The sequence below is a fragment of the Melopsittacus undulatus genome, chromosome 6 (assembly GCF_012275295.1).
Source record: "Melopsittacus undulatus isolate bMelUnd1 chromosome 6, bMelUnd1.mat.Z, whole genome shotgun sequence".
Classification (NCBI taxonomy): Eukaryota; Metazoa; Chordata; class Aves; order Psittaciformes; family Psittaculidae; genus Melopsittacus; species Melopsittacus undulatus.
In genome coordinates this window covers 28,091,987-28,109,205 of record NC_047532.1, presented here as the reverse complement: position 1 = coordinate 28,109,205, position 17,219 = coordinate 28,091,987, and the positions used below count along the sequence as shown (strand labels likewise).

The window sequence follows — 17,219 nt, the reverse complement described above, 5'->3', positions numbered from 1 at the left end:
AAAGATGAGAAAAAGTATAATACAACAGTTATTGCAGGGGAGATATAGGAAGAAACAGATTATTACAGGGACATACACAAAAGAAAGTATTTGATCATTTACATAATCTGATTTAATTGACATAAGGTATCTCAAATCAAATAAATTTAAACTTCTCTGAAGAGGCAAAACCTTTATACAGAGAAGAAAATCCAGAGCAATAGACAGATAATACTGAAAGGGATCAAGTGTGATGTCCAGATCACATCTAAATTCCAAACCCTCCAACAGAGCCATCTCTGCAGCTCCCTGCAAGGAATCCAGTGAATACAAACACTGCTTTCAGCTCCAAGAATGGCTTCAGCCACACATAGAATTCAATGAACTACACTGTTTACATTTCCAAAAAGTGACCCCAGTTGTATGTGTGTTTAGTAAAGGTCTTCCCTGCTTAAGTATTACAGGAGTTTCTCCTAAAAACAGGACTGAAGCCAAGTATTTTTTTACTTTGCAGGAGTTCTCTAACTGAACTGAAGTGAGAGCCACAACAGCTCTCGGAAAAGTGCTCCTTCCCCAGGAAAGGGGGAATATAGAAATATAGGACTACAGCACAACAAAGCAGTAAGCAGCCATGCCCAAACCTCAGGTGTTGGATTTTTTGCTTTAATAGATCTATTGTATCTTGGGCAATATCAAATGCCATCCAAGTTATCATAAAATCTAAGAGCTTAATACAGAATTTGAACAATTGAAATGAAGCTTCTGTTGTAGCGAGAAGAGTAAACATCTGTGTTTATTTTAGGCTAATGTGGAGGAGAAAAGAGTTTAATTTCATAACCGCACTGGGAAGCATATAGTGGAACTAATGGGCTTTTACAAGGGATTTTACAACCCCCATATACAAAACTCTGGGCTTTAAGAGACTTACACATGCCCTGATCCATTAAATACTGCCTTAAATCACTCCCCACAGACTACTGGCTAGAGCAGGCAGTTCTGACAGAGCTTTTCAGAGGCAGTAATACAAGTAAACAGAACAAAATTAATTAAAAATTACTAGTGATGCACTTATGACAGACTTTTAATATGAAGGTGGTAGGTAAAATGACTGGGGACAGCAGCAGAATAGAGAAGTAACCAAAAGGAAATACACATCACCAAGCTACTCGCCATTTTGCCCTTCTCATCTGGAAAATCCAGTGAATCAGGGAAATACCTAACAAGTGAAAAGATCTGCAAGGCAAACAATGTAATAGCTGGAGCCAAACCTTACAATACAAGTTTCATATTCCCAAGCTATCTCAGCAGCACATCTTCAGTAATTATCCAAAGACAAATCACCTCATTCCAAGTACAAGAAAAGGGACAGAAACTGCCAGAAACAAGTGAGCTGCAGACAAAACAACTATTACCTATTAGCCTGGTCTCACAGCACACATCCACAAAACCAGCCTCACCAGAGTGGTCTAGCCTATTCTGTTTTAGTGCCAGACACATGAAAGGTATACTGAAAACTTAAAGACAACTCCACAGGAGATTACAAAGAGTATTTCCCAGTCTGGAAAGTCACCAAAGACACAAGGGAAAAGGCAGGAGCATAGTCTAAACTGGATGTTGTCATTCCATAGTCAGATCAGTCCAGCTATTAACATCTCGGGTGTTTTATTACAGCTAACTCTTGCTGATGGGAAATGGAAAGCAGCACAAAACAAGTGGGAAATAGTGGTGGGTGTTCCAGAAACTATACTGGATATAAAGGTTCTGACTAATGGTGTAACTTTTAATGTCACTGAAATACATGCTCTGCACAACTCTGGAATCAAGTACTGCAAAAGAAACAAACAACATCCAGGATAAAGTTTATGTCTAATGCTTCAAATCATTTGTACATTCAAGCTTAGAGCTGTCAGCTCCAGGGGCTGCCACACGCTCCCTGCTCCCTTTGTATCTGCCAGTTCAAACATGAAGGAAGAAAAAGAATCGTAATCCCTCTTGGCCCCTTTCAGAGAACTGTCTCTTGGAGATACTACTGTATGTAGCGACAGCAAATCACCAGCAAATCATTTGCCAAGTTTGGTGTAGATGGATCTCAGCCAGCACCAAAGAGGTTACTATGCTTTTTAGTAAAGTCTGGAAAGGCACCAGAAAGTCTACCATTGCTACACAACTGGGAAAGATGACTGCACTTCTTGTGGCAGTCTGTCCCAGCCTCCTTGTGCTAATACAAAGGTAAAGACTGCTCCTGGCACATTTTGTATGTGCCTGCCAACCAGAAACAGAGTGCAACCTCAACAGCATGCTCTGGTAGGTAATAATCAATACTCTATGGAAAATAACAGGATGTATATTCGCTCATTTAGGAGACTGGCATGTTCAACATTTATGGTCCATGTCATCTAGTGTAAGTTCCTCTACATTTCTAGCCTCTGAAGTATTTCAGCAAGGCAGTATTTTTTTGAACACTAAGTTAGAATGGCTTATTACTGTATACTTGGTGATACAGAAGCTGAGGAAAGTGGAATTTGGCAAAGGAAGTTTTAAAAAGCAAAATACCAGAGCATACAATCTTGCATTACAATGTTAAAAGACGGCCTTTTGATGTTTATCCCCCCTTCTGAGCAAAGAAAAGTCACATTTGCCCAGAGTTTAAGGCTGGGACTTTGAAAGAAAACCAAGGCAGGGAGCAAATATTACTCTAATTAAATACAAATCAAACCCTTAACTCCACCCTTCAAAAATTCCTGCCTAAAGCTCTGCAGAGAAAGTAACCCTTGTGCTAGTGTTTAAGAGCATATGACCGAGCTAACAGCTATTTTAATTAAAAAGCATGGCCTTGCTGCCTGAAGAGCTTTTCTGCTCAAGACAAACATTTGCTTCTTAAGCTAACTCCCAATGCTGGAGTCAGCTGTTAGCACACTGTGCTTCCCTTGAGACAAAGGTCGCCCAGATTTTAAATTGTACAGTTCACTGGAGCCCCCTTTTCAGGGGAAAACAAAGCTTAAATAAATACAAGTGCCATGGGAGTCTTGCCTTCCCAGCCACAGGGGTAGAAATAATGAAAGGAGACAAGTAGACCAAGCCTGCAACTGAAGGACTATAACGTACATCTTCCAAAACCCACTTGTGTGGACAGTGCGTTCCCTAAAACCCAGAGACTCATCCCACAACTCCTGATGCAGTACTTCAGGCACAAACTGTGCATAAGATTTAACTCAACAGAGGATACAAATCTTAATCTCTGCTGTGCACCACTCCTGAAAGGTGATTTGGGCTAGACTGACAGTGATCCTCTAAACACTGCAAGCTTTCAACAGTGAAGTAGGAGTCTTTCTCAGTAAAGCGCATTTTATATTATGAATCACTTCAGTACCCAAATTCTCAAATCACCTTTCTTGACACAAAGCTGCATAGGTTAGGTCAACAGAGTGAACAACTGCATTTTAAAAAAAGCCTTGTTCCTTTCTATGAATTGTAGTCTGGAATGTCTGAGCAGCCTTGAAACCCTCAGCTGGTTTCACCGTATCCTGTGGAAGGACACTCTAGACTTCCACATGACTCTGCAGCCCTGGACTGCCATCGCTTCCTCTGCACCCGCTCACCCATGAGACTGCTCCGTGAATTTTAATTCCTGATCCCACACACAAAAAAATAAAAATAAAAAGCAGCTGGACAGGATTTTTTACTAGATTAGTGAGCTAAAGCGGCATGCTCCAACAAATAACCAGAGCCAGCTTAGGGGAAGGGGGACAGTGGCTGGGAGCAGTGAGAGAAGGCAAAGACACCTTCTTCCTCAGACCACAGTGAGCTCATCAGGCTGGTTTAACTGCTGCAGAACATCAGCATAAATGAGAGCCTTCACAGTGGCACAGTCATTAGCAAGGATTTTTAGCTAATTTTGATTCAAATGACACTTAAACCACACCAAATTCTCTAACCTGCCATGCACAGAAGAACACACTTGAGTCTTTCACAAAAGCATCCTGACCTATTTCCAAGAAAGACCTGCAATATTGTGCCTTGAAAGGACCCAATGCACACTAATTCTGACAAAGGATTTAGCCTGGGAGAAGATAAAGTCATCCTTAAACAAACAATCAGTTAACACTCAGCAACAGGAAAGATCTGGGCCAGTTTCACCAAAACACATCCAAGATCATCTTGCCAGTTACAAGTTTATGAGGTTGACAATCACTATAACCATATGAAATAGGAGAACTTGGAAGGTAGCAATAACATTAGTGACAGCAGGAATTTCTCTTCGTTACTGAAAGGCAAGATTTTATCTTTCTGGAAAAAAAAGGAGCAAAATGAGAAAGAGAAGGAAAGCGCTTCAACAAGAAAGGAATGGTGAGCTCTGAGGACAGGAAACCAGACTAAAAGCAAACAGTGTCTCCAAAGCTGGATTCCACTGGCAAGCAGAAAAAGCATTTAAAAAAAAAAAAAAACCAAAACAAAACATAATTCCATAGTCCAGCCCACCACCTGTCAGGGAATTCCAAGAGGCAGGTGCTTACCAAAAGGAATTGGGACAGATTCTGTTTCAGTAAAGGATGCTTCAATATTTACACAAAACTATTCTTCATCAGATGCAGTAGAGTCTCTTGATTTTTCTAGCAAGCAATGGGACTCATTTCTCTATGCAAACATACCCTATCACCATCCACAGCACAAAGATCAAGTAAAGACTGAAACTGCAAGCAGACCAATTTAAACTTCTCCAAGATTATCTGACAAGTAAGTACCTCAAAGAAGAGGCTGCAGAACCCTTATGAACGCAGCACATCTACACTGTTACCTATTTTTAGAAATTTCAACATACTTTCATTTTTGGCCGATGTTTACTTAGAAACATGCGCATTTGGGCCTTTCCCTTCCCTCCCCCCCTCTCCCCCCCCAAGAAGCACATAATGCCCTCTAACCTCAAGGTCTCACTGGAAAGTTTTGATTTCCTTAAGTATTTGCTCTCATAGTTCAACACTGTTGGGCTATAAGCATTTATCAGGAGAGAGTTGGAAAGAGTTGTTTGCTCAGCTCTTCCCTCTTCACTTACCTTAGAGATGATTTATAATGTTATAACCATATTTGTGCAAAGGACATGCCTGCATTTACACAACATTTCCTTATTGCTGAGTAACTCATTTTTTATTATAGTTTACTCCTGTCAGCATCACCTGCAGTTTCACCTTGAAAAAAAGTCATGTCTGTCTCCAAACTATTACTGCCTTGCCTTAGTGTCACCCCTCATGTCTCCAAGATGAATGTGTACTGTTACCCTGCATTTTCTTGGTGTCTAGTTGAAGATGAAGAAAAGGGATTGATGTCTATTCAGAGAAATAAGCTTCTCCTAAGAAAATGCTACTGAGATGACAGAGCAGAGTCACTGCTAGGATGACCTGCAGGACATGAGAACAAGAGGCATTCAAATTACTTGCATGACATTTCTTCACTCACACCACATGGCTGCATTCACTGTTGAGCTGGACAGGGTTTCAGGGTGTCATGGGACATCAATTGCAAGCACATTTATTAGGCAAGTAGAATATTACAGACACAATAAATGAATTCTTAAAGGCCAGCTGACCAAGATCGTTTCACTGCACAGGCACTGGAACGGCTATAACTAATACATCCTGTGGATGAACAGAGCTACTGCCCTACATGTGTCAAACACTGGCCAGTATGAACATGCATAGCTACTTCTGAAGTTACTTATGTTTTAGTATGAACACTGAAAGCAGCACCATTCACTTCAAGCAAGACAATTCAGTTCCCCAAAGGCTCTGACTCTCACTGTACAAACAGCCAAGCTGCTGTTTCCTAAGAAGTGAAACAAGGGTTAGTTCCAAAGTGACCCGATTCCTAAGTCTAGAAAATCAATGGCCTTGAGAAGCCATCACCTAAAACTACTGCTGTGATGATAACCTTAACTTCACTATAAACAAAGGAAATTCTCAGAAAGCACATTCCATTAAATTGTTTTAGAAAGCCATGGGAATACAAGACTTGTCTGTCTTTCCAGGTTTTCACCAAAGAGAAGCACCCTTCATGCACATAAGTTTTTCTGAAGAGACTCTGCACACAGAATAAAGATGGCACAAGACTATGCCACAACACAGGTCTAACGATTTTTCCCAATGCTAATCAGAATCCTTAAAAACTTCAGAGAGGGAACTGCCACAACTGCATTGCAAAGAACTTCAGTGGTGAATCTAAGAGACAATCCACCACAAAAACAAACAGAACCACAGCCTAGTACCACCAAGGTCTCTTCCAGATGAGCTGCAGAAATCATCCTATCTGACAGCAGCTATCCACCCAAATCCTGTAAACTAAACTAAGCTTATGATACCTCTACAAAGCAAAATAATCCCTTGTAGATTAAATACATAGTACATGCTCATAATCCATCATACCCTCTACGCTTCAGGAATAAACCCGAGATTAATTTACTACTGACAGTTTATCATTTCTGTGGCATGGAACAAAATTTTAGGGGTCACTGAAGGGCTTTTGGCTCCACAACCAAGCTCTCTGATTTCCTTTGCAGGTTTCACTTTCTGCAGGCTTTAAAGACATATAGACAGAGAAGCAGTATAGAAGCAAGGGTACTTGCTCATTAAGGACAGGACTCATTTTCTCCTATTTACATATAGTTTCAAAGAGCAAGCAGTGGTGAATTTCACTCTTCTGTGGTTTTAACTTTGCTTAAGAACATGTAATTTCTTTTGAGTTAATGAGAGCTCTTAACTGGCAGCCTCCTTTGCAGTTAGTGACAACTGGTTTACGAGAATGATACTTGCCAAGGAGAAAAGCTAGAATAACATAAAGTTCCTGTTTCCAGCCAAACTCCTCACAGTCTATTTGTCTGAACTACACATGTAGTGCCACTCACTGTGAGATATTCAAGTTTCAAAGGTAGTATTTCCTAGAAACAGAGAAAAATGTTCTGGAACTAAGCTTGAACTGCCTTCTCAGGTTTTGAAGGAACATCAGCACAAGTATCCCCATTTACTTCATTAAAGGAAAAATGAAAATTGAGTTCATACTTCAGTTTTCCAGTTTTAGGGCTGTTGTTGGGGTTTTGTTTGGTTTTTTTCCAGCTACAATTTTTGAAAGATGGGCAAAATTATATGCAACTGAAAAAAGTGTGCCAGCTAAGAATACCTAGTATGACTCAAAAAAACCCATACCAAAACTGGAGGTATTTGTTTATTTTTGAGGTATGGAGACATTTTGTGACTAAATATGACACTGAATTTCCTGTAAACTGCTTCTTTATATCATGCATAACACTTTCTTGAAATTCACACGTTTCCCCCCTACACACTCAAGCAGACTCATTTATGAAGCAAAAGTAGCTGTGCTAGTCAGAGAACTCTAGATAAAAATTAGTCACAGCAGGACTGTAGCAAAAACACATCTTCCCATACATACACTTCTCTTTCCTCCCTTTCTCCCACCTATGTTTCCTTTCAGACCTGACTTGTTCTTCAGCAGTGCTACTATTACCTACATGAGGATCATTATCCCAGGTTAAAAATACCCCCAAACATATCAACAAAGCACAGCTATATGCACTCCCCCATAATAGCAAAGCCATGTTTTGTACTTTTGGAAAACTCATACCCTCTTACAAAGCAATTCATACAAGAAGCACAGCTCTGATATTGGCACTACACTGCAGCTCATGAACCATAGTACCTGACTGTCAAACACACATGCATAAGCCTGTAATACTGCCTGATGCAATGGGAAATTGCCCTCCATTGTGGTGGCTTTGATGCACGGTTTTCTTTAAAGGGTTTCATTGGCATCTGTTCCCCAGACTGCAGAACAAGGCACAGACATGAGCTGCCTTCAGCTGTATGTAACTCCAGTTGTATTCTGGGTGAAGGCCAGAAGTCCTGCATTTGTTTTCCATAGTACGTACCTGTCCATTGTGGTGGGCAGCGGCAGTTGTATGTGTTCACACCATCCACGCATATACCCCCATTTTGGCAGTTGTGATTTGGGCAGTCATCAACGTTGTGCCCGCAGACTCTTCCCTCGAAACCTGGACAGAGCAGAAACACAGCGGACTGAAAAGGGGTTCCAGCCTCTTTTGAAGAGAACTCACCCCTCACATACAGCTTCCCCCTTTTTTTGTTAAACACTTGCACTGTTAACCTAGTCATGGTGAACCTCAATGTAGCATGCTGACCACAAACTTCGTTAAATGCCTCTGCTGACAGTATGCAGGTCAGATTACACAGTTAAAACACTACTGCCGTGGACAGATGGCCTAACAGGTTTTCACAACCAGAAAGGGTTGGGGTTTTTTAAGTGACTAATGAGCACTGTCATTCAAAGCAAACTTGGTCAAAAGACCAAGACATTTATTTTACTATCATGTAAGCTCATTAATGCCCAAACACAGCAGCTAGAGCATGAACCAGGACAAATTTTTCCCATGGCAAAAGAAGTACCTGGCATTCACTTTATGAACACCTTAGCATAGTTTCACACACCTTAGCTATGTCAGAGAAAGATCTCCTATGCTTTGAAAATGAGCTTCCAAATTCCTGATCTGGACCTCTTCAGTGTTAGACCTAAGTCTGTCAACCAACAAATCAGCCACCACCCAAGTGATACTTGTACACTAAGCCGGGACTGAAAAGCAGAAGAAACCAGACATGTTCCTCAATGAAAAAATCAAGGCTTCTAATGAATGTAGCCATAATGGCAAAATACCCATGCTAGATCTCCCTCTACTTTCAAATAAGTAGAAGTGGGGATATTAAGGAAGGGAATCATCAACAGTCCATCTTCCCCTCAATTTCTCCTGCTGATTTACTTCATGCTTCATTAAATAAACTTGCCATTTCTGCTGGATGAGAGCACTGTTTATCAAAGCATAAGTGGATGCATGCAAATGTGGATGAAATAAATGATTCCAGAACACACACATTAATTTAAAACAGCAGCTCTGCCTCTTCACTGCTTTGGAATGTAATATTAGTATGACACAGTCCTCTCATCCAAAATTATGCTTTAACCCCTCTACTTTTGATGCCCTGCTCCAAATGCTTCCATAACATCTGTGTCAAGTCAAATAGACCCTTCCAAGCAACATCTGGTGTAATGCAGATCATGCTGTGTGGCAGATGAGGCAGACTGTAAAGCCCTGACACAGCTTCTCCAGAGAGACTTGAGATGATTTGTATGTATTCCCATCTCTTATTAAAGTTCTCCAATACCACAGGTCAGAGTCAGAAGTAGAGTGCTGTTGTCAAGTTTTAACAAGTGCATTAGCATCTTGCACCAACACCAACACTTTCAAAGCCCCTCCTGCCTTTGCCCAAGATCCTGCAAATATCATGGCAGCAGGGAAGGCTAAAATGAAGAAATATAACATGGTTAGTCTGAGTCCTAATCATCACAACAGCACCTTCCTGGCAAAAGCTGCTGAGGATCAGCTAGCAAGGAACACAATCAGCATCAGATCTCTATGTTTAAAACTGTATAAAGCTATACCATGCACGACTAAAGGCTCAGTTGTAAAACACAGTAGTGACCTATCAGCTTGCTTTCCAGCTTGAGAGACACCCCACTGATCACAGATGGTACTCAAGTCAGCAATGTGATCAGCATGGAAATACACCCAGAACCACAAACACAAAAGGTTTATGTTCTTACCCCTTCACCTCAGACTATATGAAGACCTACCCTACATTCTAGTAAACAAATTCCTGAGAGGAGGGATTTATTTAAAACTATCTTCCTGTGCTGCACACAAATTTGGAGCAGTCCAATAATAAATAGTAATAAAGCATGGAAGTCACCTGAATACTAAAACCTCACCAAGCCATTGCACATTTTTACATTTTAACCAGCTATACTATAATCTAAGAGATGATCCTCAAGCACCTCGTGCAGATGCAGGAAACCATTAATCCCACACTAAAAGCCAAAGGATAACATTAGTGATAGTAGACTATAAACAAAAAAAGAAAAAAAAAAGCAACGTAGTAAAAGGTTGAAGAGAAATGACCCACAGACAAGTGTGAGCAGTCAAAAGACATCTCCAGGAGAAAGGGAACCAGGAAGGGTTGAAATGGTGAAGATTTTGAGTGCACACCTAAAGAAAACACACATTTCCTTTCTGGTAACTACTCAACTCCCAGTCTTCTCTTAAACTTCTCTTACTCTCTTAAGAACAACTCTGGTTTAGCTTCAGAACATACAAGGCTGGAAAGGCATGATTTTTGTGTCCTCTTCAAGTCCTGCTTACACCACAATACTGCAATCTGCTTAATTTGTAAATTGAACTGTCCTAGCAAAGTTTAGCTTTCATTCTTAAAATCAGTCATTTAGTCACAGTTGTTTGGGTCAACGCATCTACACTGGAGGCACAACAAGCATGAAGCTGTTGAGACACATGAACTTTTCTGAAGCTGGGTCCCAGTATGATTTTGCAGTTACATAACCTGATTCTTTCACAAAGCCAGAGTTCACTGTTTTGAAGTATCTGGACACCTGATGCTGTTTCCTGTTCCCCCCTGTGCTGGGACTTGCATGTTGTCCTTTGCTTTCTCTTTTCAAGAGAACAGTTTGCAATACATATCCTGACTTTTGCTCCATGTCTCCAAGCACATCAAACTAAGGAATGAGAGCCTCAAGAGGAAAAGTGTTCCCACTGCTAACAGCATGCTGTTCCTCTGCTAATATACACACTGATACAAGCAGATATCTTTACTCCTATGTCATCTGAAAACTCCACTCCATTCCAGAGCACAATAATGCACAATTCCCTCCAAATCTTAATCCTTAGCTTTATTTCAATCTATAAATTACACCTTTCTGCAGGGCCAATAAATTATGGGGTCAGGAAATTATACCTTAATGAAAACATCAAGTTTATTGCTAAATTGACAATGTATTAGAGATCTCAGAGTATTAAAACTGACCTATATCATTTCAACACAGAAGCAAGGTTATGCATACCAGGTGCCCAAGAGCAGTTGCCTGGATGCAACTCCAACAATTCATCTTCTTGAAATCTATGTGAGATGGGCTACTCCATGTAGGAAATCCAGCTCACAGGCACACACACCATCTCTTACTCTAAGACTGCAGTCATGCAGAACCTCACACCCCATAGGACACGGCTCATCTCTAAATCTCAGAAAGCAGAGTCTTCCCCACCACGGGAATTTCAGTATTTCAGTATGTCTACTAAACCCCATCTATGATGCTCACCATACAGTGCTATGTAACGCTCTGCTACAAACTGGCGTGAGGTTACTTCCTCTTCCCAGGAAGTGTTCCAGCTCTCATAAACAGCCTGCTCCAGCCTGACAGATCGTTTCCTGAACAAGCCCTTGGAATTCCCTAGGGTCCTTATCTTAGTTAATGGGTAATTATTTTGATGGATAACAATGAATAATCACTTTCCCAGCTAAGAACTTCCTCTATTGACTTGTTTAACATTCCATTAAAAGGTTAGTTGCCAAATGAACTCCCATTTTTGTCAAATATTTGTAACTACAAGCTCATTCGTATATTTAAGGGAGTTGCTAATGCTTCAGGTTAAGTTTTTCACAAATGGTTTTGTGTTTATTTTTTTTTACAACTCTCTATTATGATTGGTGTAACAGGCTCACCTGTTTACCACCTTGTTTCTACCTAAATCACCAAAGCCCAGAGGAAAAATTATTATGCTAGACAAATGGAAAATATGAAGTTACCTTTCATACAGCTGTAATACTTACAGTATATAACTTTTCACTTACACTTGCCCCCAAAAGCTGACTTCTAACACACATGACTTCATTACCTAATGCAAAATTTGCTTGTGTAAATTCACAAGTGAAATGGGAACCTGAGAGTTTAAAATAGCAGCTTGACTACACTCTACATTATCACTTGTCCTACTGTAGGAAAAAATGCTCCAACATGTAACTCCAGGCTGGGGGGCAGAGTAGGAGGGGTATCACATTTTCAAGGTTTCATTATCACGTATCTGTATTTACAAAACATGATATTCACTCAAAAACCAAGAAAACACCTACAAGAAACAAGAACCCATTTCAGGACCAGTCCAGAAGTAACCTAATTATGCCTAAATTGCTGCTTGAGCACAATCAGTTTATTTATAGCAGTTTCACAGATCACAAGATACAAAATCATAGCAAAAAACATTCCAGCAATTCAAGATGTAACTGCCTTCTGCCTCTATGACCTTAATGCTGAGCGATAGCAACATCTTAAGACACTCCAGAAAGAAGGGCTAGAGCAATTCCATTTATAGTCACAGTACCACTGGCATTGCTCCAATTCAGAGAGGGAGTTTAAGAAGGAATTTTTAGTCCATAATCTTGGAACTCTCTTCCAGATGAGGAGGCCATCTTCACATCTTCCCTGGGTGAAACAGATCACCATTTTTCTTCTCTTTCTGTTGACCTTTCCTTCCCAGACAGAACCTTTTCCAACACTTCAGAAATTTTGCTCTGCATGCTGCACTAAGGGGGAAGAAATAGCTGTGTGCCTTGCCTTTATCAAAGGGTTTAATGTAAGCATTTTAGGCTCTCCAACCTCTCCCTTTCTTTGCTGTTTCTTCAAATGGCTTGTTTAAAAAAAAATAAAAATAAAGCCATCAAAACAACATGGCCAACTAAAACAAATACAGGAAACACAGAAGTGAAGACTCTCAGAGCAGCATTAACCCACCCCCACTATAAATGTTGTGTAACAAGTCCAAAAAAGCAGCTAATAATCCAAAATGTGTGTGAGCAGTGTAGGTGTGTAGCTGTTACTATAGTAACCTCATTTTCATTTCCTGACCATAGTTTAGCCAGCCCACACGCTTGTCTAAGGGAAAATGTGCTCCTACCCAGTCTCATGCTCCTGTAAGAGCATCAAGAAAGTTAACTTTCTTATCAGCTCTACAGGATCTGATCCCTCAAACTTTGCTGTCTTCTCCTCTTCCCCCAACCACACTGCTTCTGCACAAGATCTTGAACTTGCTAAACAGATCTGACTAAAAAACTTTTGCATTTCTGATCAAGCCTGTTAATCCTGAGATACTTCATTTATCATTTCATATTAAAAAGACGAAGAGCAGAAGATCAATAAATTCACCAAGAGCAACAGTTAGTTAAGATACAGCATTTTCAAAGACTCTGTAGGGTTAAGCACTGTTTCTTCAAGCACGCCTAGAAATGGTTGCTTTCACACAAAAATAAAGTTGATACATCCCTTCTATTTTAAGATCGACTTTCCCAAATTCTTCAAAAGTCACATGCTTGCTCAGAAAACCCAGAAAGTTGTGCAGGCACTAACTAAAGTTGGCAATGCACATTTAAAGTCATTTGAGCAAATACTTCAAGACAAAGGTCTCCAAAAAGACAGTATTTCTCACAAGTTCTAAATGCTATTTCTGCACATACCTGCTGCTCCAGATGATCCTCATGAGAATGCAGGCACCCTACATTCATCCTAAACCGTATATGGCAGCTACATCTTTCACATAAATAACAACAGAGAAATGCTTAAGGGAACAGAGTTTACTTTTCTAGATTACCACATATCAAGTGTTCATGTGCCAAACTGCAATACACTTAAGTAGGAAGTCTAGTCAAAAGCATTTCCAAACAATCAGTTTCCCATGGAGTTGAATTACTCAGTAAAAAAATAATATCAGACCAAAAATAAAAAAAATAAACCCAACAAAAACCAACAACCTAACATGCAAAGACAACTAGTACTGCCCTGTGGTCCATATCCAAGTGGATGGGGAGGAGCAGGATAGGATGAGACCACCAAGGTCCCAACCAGATAACATACGGTCATTTATAGAGATGGGTCCCTTGTTGACTGGAGGCCAGCTTGACACACAAACCCAATATAGCCCATGACCCTGAGTAAGCATACTGCCCCTGCTGTGGGCGAACACAGCATTTGAGCTCAGGGAAGCTAACGGCATCAGAAAACAAGTAAGCATCATTTATCTGGTGATGTTACAGGGCAGAAAGGGTGTGGTGAGTTGGAAATAATATCTCAAAATTTGGAGGGATTGAAGGAGAAAAGGAAGGTAATAGAACCTAGTATATTTTTCGGGTTAAAGACTGAGAATGAGAGAGACATGTTCATCTTCATTCAAGCACTGAAGTTAACTGTGGCCTTTACTGACCACAAACCTATGTGCTTGTAGATGTTCATGGAAATTTGCATTCCAAATGGTCATTAGACATACCACCCTAATCTTCTTGCATTTACCTCAAAGTTCTTACACTTATTTGATTCTCTGCCTTTAACAGGGTTCTGAGGAAATTTGTCATTTCTAGCCTTCTTCCTTTCTTCCTTTCTTCCTTTCCATGTTACTAAATCCTGACACTCAGAAATTAACTCCTGGCTTGCTGACATTTCTCCCTTGAGCCTTACATTACATGAGTATCACAGAGAAAAGCCAAGAGAAGTCTTCAGACAAATACATCCAGGAATGCAGTGACAAAACCACAAAACCAAGCACTTTGAAGCATCATCATTTACCTGGCAGACAGTTGCACTCAAAAGCGAAGTCACCTGTTTGATGGCAAGTTCCTCCATTCATACAGGGTGATGGGGAACATGGCACATACACACTTTCACAGCGATGTCCTGTATAGCCTGGCTTGCACTGGCATCTGTATGAGCCAGGCAAATTGACACAGGTCCCACCATGTTGACAAAGGCCTGGTGTGGCACATTCATTCACATCTATCTCACACTTCTGGCCAGTGTAGCCAGGCAGACAGATGCATGAGAATTTATTTCCAGATACAGTACATGTACTTCCATTGGCACAAGGTTGAGATGTACAGGCATCAATCCACTGACAATCTTTCCCTGTAGGATCAAGACAGAGCACTGCATTAGTAAAATGTTATTTCTATGGAAAACAGTATTTCCTTCATGCTACCTCAAAGTGATTAGTGTACTAAATCCTAAACTCATTACAGAAAAAAAATATGCCTGCATTTTACAGTGTTATATTTGAAACAAAAAAAAATCAATTTGTGGTTACAGTACAAAGTCATTTTATTTGTAAAGTAGTTGTGAGATACAGAATGTTGTGATTTATAAAAATAACCCATGACCTGAAATCGTACTACACAGATTTTTCTATGTCCCCTTCAAGAATGAAAAGTGTGAGTTTCCATGCTTCCCCTCAGGCACACAATTATAAGTTTCCCATAGTAATATTTTGCTGCCAAATTTACTCCACTTTTTCTAGAAGCTAGACTCTGAATTCAAAGCTTAAAAGCCACTCCAGAGCAGCTTCTGCACTCAGTTTTCCCATGTGGACAATGCCACAAGATCTAAATGTCTTTCTGCTTACGTGTAAAGGGTAGGGAGGTTGATTCCCTAACCCCTCTCCCCCTTTGCTTTTTTTGGTCATGAAGTCATTTAGACTTTTTCTCATTTCCTGTGCTGGAGCTAGTAAATTTGAGTGTATTATGACTGCCCCAGAACATTCCACGATGAAGTAATTCTCTAAAGAAAAGAGTCTGGAATACAAATGCAGAACCTCACCTGTATAACCTGGAGGACAAACACACTCATAAGTGTCCTGGCTCTGGGGATGACAAGTTCCTCCATTCAGGCAGGGCTGGGACATGTAGCAGAGGTGTGATTCTGAATACTGACAATCCTCTCCTGTGAACCCAGGAGCACATTTGCAGGTAGCCTTTCCTATCAGAGACGTAGTTTCACAAGTTCCCCCATTCTTACAGGTATTGCTTTCACAGGGGTTTCTGTACTGACAGTAGTCTCCAAGAAAGCCTTCTCGACACCTGCAATAGAAAAGAAATTATTCACAGCACATTCACCTGAAGCCTTGTCGTCCTGGGAAGATACCAGGAATTAAGTTTCATGACCCCTAAAGTCTTGGAATTTGCCTTAACTAATGGTAACAGTAGCAGACCTAAATGCTAACGTCATAAATGTAACAGGGCCTTTCTCTGGGATCATTCCAAATGAAACCACTGAAAACTTTAGTTCAAATTATGAAATCACTCATTACAAACTGAAGAAATACTGCACACAAAGTTACATCAAATGCAGGACCTTATTCTTGCACTTCCCTTCAAAACTTCAGTAAAAGCCTAGGTATTAAAAGAACTGTCAAGTAACAATTCCTTGCACTCACTCCCATTTTAGTAAGTATTTTTTTTAAGAAGAAAAGAAATTTAGATAATAGGTATTAACACTAGGTATTATCCATCTTTCAAAATAGTGATAAACCTTATACAAATGCAGTGTCTGAAGGGTCTGAGGATCTGTAGCAGATTTTTCTCCACAACACTCCCGTGAGACAGGAATATACTGTTATCCTCATGTTGATAAGTGCCCCTGGGACTGTGACATGCAGAAGTCTGCACTCAGCTAGCAACGCAAGCTCTGCAGTCAGGTCTCCCACGCCCCCAGCCAGCACCCTAACGACAAGGTCATTGCTCCTCTCTCTCCCACAGAAAAACGAGTACACACACACTATCTACAGCTAGGGCAATATTTTATACAAAGATCTGTGACTACAGAATAATTGCAGTTATTTCTCTCTAACCTAAACTTATGTCAATACAGCCTGACTACACTTGTCAGCTGTAATCCATCTTTTAAATAGCCTTTGTACTACACATTTTCCATTTAACTTCCAGCAATACAGGACCCAGGCAAGCAAGCCTGCAAACCCCACCTTTGCGTCATCCCACAGTTCCATTTTCTTCTTCCAGGTAGCAGAAAGCTGCAACAGTACATGCTATAAAAATAACACCTAACATACAAAACAGGACTGTCCACTTGTACTTTTCCTATGCACAGCTACATGCTTTAACTGGTAAGTAACCCAAAATACACACAGCCTAAGAGAACATATATTTCACTGCAAAAATTCAGAAGTGAACATTATATACACTTTGTTCCAGAACAGGATAGGTACAGTTATTCCATCAGAGAGTTACTCAAATCCAAAGGGAAGAGACTCCAGCTGCAAAAAACACACAAGTCTCTAGCTAGCCATTCAGACAAGAACGTAAAAAGACTACCTTTTACTTATGCACTTTAAAATGTATGGTAGATTGGAAAACAATCAAACTCCCACACCTAACTGGATAGGCCTTAAAACTCAGTTTAAAAATCAAAGAACATGAACCTGGGTTTTAAATAGAATACTACAGGGATCTGCCTTTGTTCGTATGCTATTCAACACTTCTATCAATAAA

At 40.3% G+C, this 17,219-nt stretch overlaps 1 protein-coding gene across 1 annotated transcript in view; it reads right to left on the bottom strand.

Annotated features, from left to right (window-relative positions):
- The window catches only part of LOC101872728 (notch receptor 2), an 86,931-nt gene that overhangs the window by 50,097 nt on the left and 19,615 nt on the right, over nucleotides 1-17,219 (bottom strand). The window contains exons 3-5 of the mRNA XM_034063486.1: nucleotides 15,532-15,791; nucleotides 14,509-14,844; nucleotides 7,910-8,032 (exon numbers count right to left, since the gene is read on the bottom strand). Coding sequence (XP_033919377.1) covers nucleotides 7,910-8,032; nucleotides 14,509-14,844; nucleotides 15,532-15,791 — 719 coding nt within the window. The remainder of the gene's footprint in view (nucleotides 1-7,909; nucleotides 8,033-14,508; nucleotides 14,845-15,531; nucleotides 15,792-17,219) is intronic.